Source organism: Asterias rubens, chromosome 2 (assembly GCF_902459465.1).
Source record: "Asterias rubens chromosome 2, eAstRub1.3, whole genome shotgun sequence".
NCBI lineage: Eukaryota > Metazoa > Echinodermata > Asteroidea > Forcipulatida > Asteriidae > Asterias > Asterias rubens.
The window spans coordinates 5,295,998-5,304,307 of record NC_047063.1 but is presented as its reverse complement, the minus strand read 5'-3'; the positions used below and the strand labels follow the sequence as shown (position 1 = coordinate 5,304,307).

General features: G+C 39.2%; 1 protein-coding gene across 1 annotated transcript; it reads left to right on the top strand.

The window, feature by feature from the left end:
* Positions 1-147: 147 nt before the first annotated feature.
* On the top strand, positions 148-6,904 carry LOC117307028 (neurotrypsin-like). The gene is made up of 8 exons (XM_033791662.1): positions 148-337; positions 2,629-2,682; positions 3,557-3,673; positions 4,028-4,230; positions 4,434-4,572; positions 5,380-5,688; positions 6,128-6,445; positions 6,716-6,904. Exons 1-8 carry the CDS (start codon positions 283-285, stop codon positions 6,760-6,762), a joined length of 1,242 nt encoding a protein of 413 aa, XP_033647553.1. The 5' UTR covers positions 148-282; the 3' UTR covers positions 6,763-6,904.
* The last annotated feature ends 1,406 nt before the right edge of the window (positions 6,905-8,310 follow it).

Genomic DNA, 8,310 nt, shown 5'->3' with positions numbered 1-8,310 from the left:
CTCATTAAAGTTAGAGTATGCCTACTGCAGTCTACCTTAAACAAAACTTGAAATGTTTTACTTGCACATCACTTCAAAAAGTCTTAATTGAAGATGTAAACAACGAAACAAAAACCGTTCCCGCCAGTTTTATTTGGACACCATCGAGACGGGCAAGTCCGGGTTGATCACTTGACGTTTACAGTTAGTTTTGCTTCCTGAAAACGAGTGATATAAAAGTTGGCCTGTGCCCGTGAGACACACCACATTATCAGCCGTCCTCGAGTATCCAGGATCTCCACGATGTCTTCGGTCCCAGTAGCCACTACGAAACTGCTGCTATGTGCACTTCTGTCTGGTGAGCTGCTGTTATTAATTTGATAAACATTTCTTTTTAACCAACCCTATAAGGGCAGCCGAGGGGTGAGGGTGGAAGGACCCGCTTCATATTTGTTTTTAATAACTAGGAAATTTGTGGAGCAATATTCCGCTGATTTATTAATAAAAGTCCCTTTAAAATCCACTCTTTTATATACGTGATTTCTGGGTGGATAAACCAGGTAAGAGGTTGACAAAAATAGTGTTGGATGACAGATTAGTCTATAGTGACCCATTATAATGTGTCTAAAATACTAATGTGTGCAGAAAACTGAATTCTTTGAATTAGTAGTGATTTATGAACCAATGTGTACATTGTCAGAATGCTTCGATCTTAACTGTGTGTCGGTTCCCATGGAACATCTAATCATTATGTTCGGACCATTAGAACAAGAAATTTGTTTTCACATTGTTTTATACTACCACTCTCCCCATTATTCGTTACCAATGCTAATAACTATTTTGAGTAATTACCAATAATGTCCACTGCCTTTTTAAGCATCAAGGGGAAACTGGCTGGGTAAAATTTAAATGATTTGGTGTTGATCAACGACAAATGTACTTGTATTTATATGCTGTCCAGCGCTCCACTGAAGGGTTTACTCAAGTAAGTATCCTTTGTGACAGTTTACCCTCTTTATAGACCTTTATCATGCTGTCACCATCTTGGTCATGTTCCCTGTTTCCAATAACAGTGAATGCTAACATTCATTGCGCATGGCACCAGACTAATATTTCGTCCAGCCTCAGTTTGGTTACAATGAGTTGGAATGGAGTAAAATCAAGACGCCACACCGTGATATTAAGGTCTGTATCCCCACTTTTTCCCACCTGAGTTTAATTTGGCCAGAAAGTGATAATGCAAACAACCAATTCGTCAGAATGAGTGAGACATAACAATGTCATTTCTATTTTTAACTGGAGTCCCCCCCCCCCCCCGCCCATCAATCAGACCTGTATCGTGGAGATAACGAAAGTCAACCTGACAATAATTAACAAACCTCCTAAAACAAGCGTTTCACATCATTGTGAAACATAGTTCATAGTAATGGTTCAAGACGTCACCGCTCATAATCGTAACATAACGTAACGTAACGTAACGTAACGTAACGTAACGTAACGACACGTGTGATAACCCAATAACCCGACCCAAACTTGTCTGGTTAAATTCACTTTGGTTGACGACTGTTAAAGAATAGCCAGACGCGCGCGATCTAGCCATAGCTGTAGCCGAAGTCGCCGTTTCGGAGGCGGACCTACGCAAAGTTAGTGGGTGATAAGGCGCGCTGCCCAAATGGTAGCGAGAACAGACTTTCGCATAAAGCATGTAGTGGGGCTGGGAACGAATCCATGCGAAGGTCTTGGAACAATACTTAATTAAACAGATCTACTTGTAAACCATGCTCTTCGATCGAAACAAGACAAATAAACAATTACTGCAGATTCCACTGCAATCCAAACAATAAAGTTAAAGTATATAAATAAGACAGATCACACTTAAACTTGACAAACCCTTAACAAAATAGAACTTCATATTGTTAGCTAAACAGCTCAAAGTATCTGTATCATAGAAAGCAGACACCAAACAAACATGCATTTATTTCAAGAGTGTGGTGTAAGAGTGTGCGTAACTCGTATAGGAAAAGGGAGATTCGGGAAGATAACGTCCCGAGTCTCGGTTTCGGTTCATCAACTTTGTAGGGAGGTTATGCATTTGGTAATAACTCCAGAATTGTTGACCATCAAAACTTATTACAGGTGTTGATAATGTTATAATGTAATTCCCTTCTAGAAGAATATGTTTTTTTAGAGAAAAGGATTCCACAATATTTTGTATCTGGGAAACGTTTTATAGGCCTATGGATGACACTTTTATCAGATTGTGTATTTCAATTACGGGTTGTTCGTCATGCGTATGGACATAACTGCTCCAGCTTTTCGGCGATGCCTCAAAAACGCAACCACCTTTTGGAATTATATTTTTCACAGGTGATCGCTGATGTATAATAATCTACAAAATATACAAAATTAAAACAATCGAATAATTCTAAAGACCAAGTGTGAATGCGCCCCAACATTTTTTGCTCGAATGAGACTTGAAACACAAACATATTGGTGAGTCAAGTATTAACTTTTTCTGACATATATTTCCACAGTCCCTATTATACGACCACGCCCATTCCCGAACTTCTCGCGCGTCAAGTTTCAAGTCTATATATTAGTGAATAATTTGAGTTTCTCCTCTTTGCATTCTTTTTCCTGTATGTTTAGGGTTTTGTATTGCCTATCCCGTCAGCGTGGATATCGAAGGGCCATATGTAACAGGTAAATCACCACCCATAACCCCCTCCTTATCAAGCACCTCACAACTATTGCAACCCGATTAATTTGTTTAAAGTCCTCCCCCTGAGGGCCACGTGACATAAACCAATTTTTAGAAGTATATCGTTACACATTTCTGGGCAATTATCATTTCTTAATCAAGTTTTTTTCTGATTATTGAAACACTTTCAGATAATGTCTTTGAGAAGTTCTGAACTTTTGCTCTATTCTATTCTTAACCTTGAGGTTGCTAATAAACAAAACCAGAAACTCCTTATATGCTTTCACCGTCAGTCTTAAACACAGACATAAACCAGTACTGTCAGTTACTTGATAATGACAACTCCTTGCAAACGTGTTTAATAGTCCAACAGTTGCCTTTTGTTTTCATATTTTACAACCACTAACAAATATGACACTGGTGTTAAACACGATGAGTGTGATTTTCACCATCCTTGATGTTTACTTGAGATTCCGTGCATAATTTTTATAACTAATCTTGTTGGGATATTAACTATAGTTTTACCAACACACCGATGTGTGTTTATAGCAATGTGAACTCAGTACCTACCCGAGTTCTGTGAGAAAAAACAAAATCACAGGCATATTATTTGAACGCACAACCAACGTGTCATACCAACCAGACCGCCGAGATTGCACAATGCTCTTTCTCGAGTAGTCGTCCACTCTTTTAGACTGAAGTTTGCATCCTTTTAGTGTGATTTTTCACTCTGTCAGGGAGTGAAACCCCTCTAAATAACCATCACTTTTTAAAAGAGCCATATGAGCCACACATCGGTGTAAGGGTATATAAGACAAAAATTGATGTTCATTATCCCCGATGCAAATTTAACACCCATTGTTGTTTGGTTTCCAGGGCCACCATGTATGAGCGCACCTCTAGGAATGGAGAATGGTGCTATTCCTGACGCTAAGATTACTGCATCGAGCTACGCTAGCTCCTCATACTACCCAAGATACGCTCGACTTAATGGTTAGTCAAAAAAGAAACACTTAATAATAATAATAATAATAATAATAAGACTTGTAATGCGCACATATCCACCCTGCTGGGTGTTCAAGGCGCATACTTTAAATTTTGTGTCCACGAAATTTATGGGTTTTTTTTCAATGCGGCTTTCGCCATTCCTGTTTGTCTTTTTCACTCAAGTAATCTTTTTAGTACTGCTGAAAAAAAAGTACAAGTTGTATTTTCCAATTCGATGGACTTTCCAAACAGGTTGGTTTAATTGTGAGTTATTTGAAAGCAAGTACTCACTAAAAAATTAATAATTAAAGTCAAATTTAAACAAAATAGACTTAAAAAACGGTGTCAATTTATGAACAGATAACAACAAATTTTGGCGTCCCAGTCCAACCACAAACTCATGGATTCAAGTTGACTTGGGAGTACCAAGTCCAGCGCTAACTGGAGTCATTGTACAGGGGACTACAAGTTACTATGTTAAAACCTTCAGTGTGCAGTATAGTCAAACTGGATCTTCGGGGAGCTGGAAAGATTTCGACGATGAGGGTGGAAATACCTTAGTGGTAAGCAAGCCTGGATTCGAAACTCGATCGAAAAAAGATACACCAATAAAAAGTGTATTTCACAACGGCGTTAATTAGCTAACTTACTTCCTTTTAATGGTCTTGGTTCATCAAAAAGATTACGTATCGATTTATTATTATTATAATTAATAAATTAATATTATATACATCATGTGTTAAAGTGTTTCTATTAAACACCACAGTTCAATGGTAACGACAACTCTGGTCGACAAGCGACTGTTAGCTTTCCTGTGACGCTGAGGGCACGATTTTTGCGGCTTTTACCAATAACGTGGCAGGGCGGTTTAGTATTCCTGGACTTCGAAGTGTTTGGGTGTCGAGGTAATAACTGTTATGTTTCTGGTAATGACACAAATGATGCCTCATAGTGAGGTTGATCACTTTAGGTAGCTCACAAGCCTGATGAAATAATATGTAAACAACAAGGGGGCTTGCTGTGTAGAGTGTCATGTTCTGGTGCAGTGTCATGGCTGAGTGGTTAAGAGTGTCGAATTCAAGTTCTGGTGCAGTCACCGGAGTGTGGGTTCAAATCCCGGTCGTGACACTTGTGTCCTTGAGCAAGATACTTTACTATAATTGCTTCTCTTCACCCAGGGGTATAAATGGGTACCTGAGAGGGTAGAGGTTGATACTGTGTATGAAAAAGCCACATGCGCCTTACAGTCAGCTCAGGGCTGTATACTCCCAAGGGAGTTGAGAAACATTACAGGAATGTTATTGGCCCTATGACCAGGGCACTAATGTAAAGCGCATTGATACGGTTATTGTGAAATGCGCTATATAAGAATTTGTTATTATATTATGTGAACCAGAAACACCGGGATTAACCATTGTAGTTTTCCACGATGTGTTGTGGGTTCTTTGTAAAGTACACTACCAATCCTATCATGGGACAAAGGGCTCAATGTCCCACCCGAAGGACGATAGATATACGGTATGATATCTTGATAAGCCATAAAATACCAAGACCAGGACTCGGACCCACAATCTGGTTAAACACACGTGAGTCCAGTGCTCTAACCCACTCAGTAGCATGTTTTAGCTGAATTTTGTTGTTGTGCTCTTTTCGGGATGAATGCAAATTGTCTCGATAAGTAACTCATTGTATGTTTCGTTGTTGTTTTTAAGATGGTATCGTTCGATTAGTGGGAGGTGATGACGAACTTAGTGGTCGAGTCGAGATTTATCATGACGATGGTTGGGGTGCAGTTTGTGATACCAACTGGGACTTCAATGATGCGACTACTGTATGCAGACAGCTTGGCTATATTGAAGCTAGCGAAGCAAAGAACGGTTCGTTCTTCGGAGGGACTCAACTTCCAACAGTGATGGATCGCGTTGCTTGCAGAGGGACGGAACCTTACATATCCGAATGTTCATTTGTATGTGACGGGTTTCAGCCGTGTAACAGCACAGCGGGAGTTGTCTGTAAACCAAGTAAGGACTTGAGTCCGTAAACTCTGAAAGAAAAACACTCCTGGGTCGGAATATTGACCCGGATTTAAAGTCACAGGGAAGTTTGACACATTACCGCGGGTCACGCTGACCCGGAAATAGTTTTAAAAAGGGGGGGGGGGGTATTTAAGCTTGGATTATATGTTATTTTGTCATTGCCATTTTCAAGTTTGTCTTCCACTTTCCCAATTTCGTTTATCTGATTCAATTAAAATCATGGAACGTTTTTTATACCCGACTATAAGTAAGAATTACAAAAACTAACATGTAAATTAAAAATGTTTAATCTCTTGCTAACAGCCGTCCAGTTTTGTTTTATCCTATACCCTAATTAGACTGATAAGTTGAGAAACAAACTATGATCCACAGTAAAGTTATTAGTTATTAGTGATGTAATTTCTATTTTGTTCCAACCGTAAAGATACCATTCGACTAGCGGGTGAATCGAATGATACCGCAAGTGGACGTGTGGAGATTTACAAGGACGGCTACTGGGGTGCAATCTGTGACAACGACTGGGACATCACTGATGCTGGGGTGGCGTGCAGGCAACTAGGCTTTGCCGGGGCAGAGGAGGCCAAGTCCGGTGGCTACTTTAGCCATGGGAGCGGTCCCATCAGATACATGCATGGGCTGATGTGTGATGGTTCTGAGGCCAAGATCACTGACTGCCCATCGCGATGCTGGGATGAGCCGACGTGTAACAGCACAGAAACTGCTGGAGTCGTCTGTCTTCAAGGTACGTTCAGGAGATGATTGTGTTCTATTTTTGACATTAACTTACCACCATTTTGAGAATGTTTCATGTTATGTTTGGGTTTGATAGAGTTTTAAACAACAATTATGTAAATTCTACTACCCTACTGAATTATTTCTTGGTACTTAAACTTGTTTTCTTAAAATACATTAAGTTGCATTTAATATGTTATTATACCTCCATACTGAGGCAAATCTGATAATAGGCCATGTTGTTATTATTTTATGTCTGTTTCCTTCCTTTCTTGTACAGGAACTGCAAGACCCCAGATTGGACAAGACTTGTTCCCTCTGCAGTAGCTCCCTAACACGGAGCTTATATTCTTTCCAGCGCACTCAGTCTATAGCCTAAACTTAGAGGAACATTTCAGAATTGTTTTTGCTAACAAGGCACTTCGCTCGTCCCCAGCGCCAAAGGCGCTGGGATGGGCAAACGCATCATGCACTGTCATTGGTTTAATAATGCGCAGTCCCATCATGCATCACACTCACGCTGCACCATATTCTATGCACTGCACACATGACGTACTTCCTGAACAAGAATCTGTGCAAGCGATTAGCCCATCCCTGGATAGACTGGCGGCTGGGGCCGAGCGAAACAAGGCACTTGCTGGCAGTGATTTGCACTTTATGTACATAAACTGAAAAATCTGTGGAAGTTTGAGATCGATGGACCATCTGGGTCATCACGAGAAAATAGTCAAAAACCGATTACACATTATTTGAAAGACATCGATCCAACAATGTTGTAACAAAACGTTCACTGAGCGTTAAACTCCAAATTAATGAGCTTTTTTTAAATTCCCATCACAATGTGACATTTCAAACAAAAATATTTCGAGGGATATTTTCTACTATCATCATCATTAGACCGTGTGAGTTTTATGTAAATTTGTGATCTTAGGCTGAGTTTTTTTCTTACCAATTCTGCAATGTTCCTTTAATTCGCTTTAATTAACTTGCAAAAAAACACGCCGCGCCTTGACTGAGTTTTTTTCTTACCAATTCTGCAATGTTACTTTAATTCGCTTTAATTAACTTGCAAAAAAACACGCCGCGCCCTTGACGGGTTTTAGTATTAGAGGTGCAGTTTGTAATTCAGATTTTCGAAGTTTAGTAGTTAAGTGTATAACACAAACTCCATTGCTCAGTTTCATGACACAACAAGTTACAAAAGCCATTCCCGTATAAATGGTGCCATAATTGGATATTCCAAAATCTTTAAAGATAGAATCATTACTCGACTCACCTCGGTACGACATCTCACCGTCAAAAGTCGTCAGTATTAAGTTTAGCCATTTAATACTGATGTTTGTTTTTTGAGATCTGTTAATAAGGGTTTCACAGTCGATTCAGAGGGTCACTAATAAAGTAACCGCATAATATTTTAATATTTTAGATATTCCGTAAATGATGAAGCAGTTTGAATTGGCATTAGATGATTACTGCAAGTGGTTTTTGAGATTGAACTAATAATTGTAAGTTTCTTTTAGTCACGCTATAATTTAATAAAGAAGATACGAGTTCCTTCCAAAGAATAATAATGATCAACCCAAAACATTTGAATCTAAGAAACGATTGAGTGCTCAGTTTCATGACACAACAAGTTACAAAAGCCATTCCCTTATAAACGGTGCCGTAAATGGATATTCCAAAATCTTTAAAAATAGAATCATTACTCGACTCACCTCGGTACGACATCTCACCGTCAAAAGTCGTCAGTATTAAGTTTAGCCATTTAATACTGATGTTTGTTTTTTGAGATCTGTTAATAAGGGTTTCACAGTCGATTCAGAGGGTCACTAATAAAGTAACCGCATAATATTTTAATATTTTAGATATTCCGTA

Excerpts from the sequence above, each read along its gene's own strand:
- LOC117307028 (XM_033791662.1), top strand. The coding sequence starts at position 283 with ATGTCTTCGGTCCCAGTAGCCACTACGAAACTGCTGCTATGTGCACTT. Across the intron at positions 4,231-4,433 it reads AGGGTGGAAATACCTTAGTG|TTCAATGGTAACGACAACTC; the intron begins GTAAGCAAGCCT and ends TAAACACCACAG. Across the intron at positions 6,446-6,715 it reads TGGAGTCGTCTGTCTTCAAG|GAACTGCAAGACCCCAGATT; the intron begins GTACGTTCAGGA and ends TTTCTTGTACAG.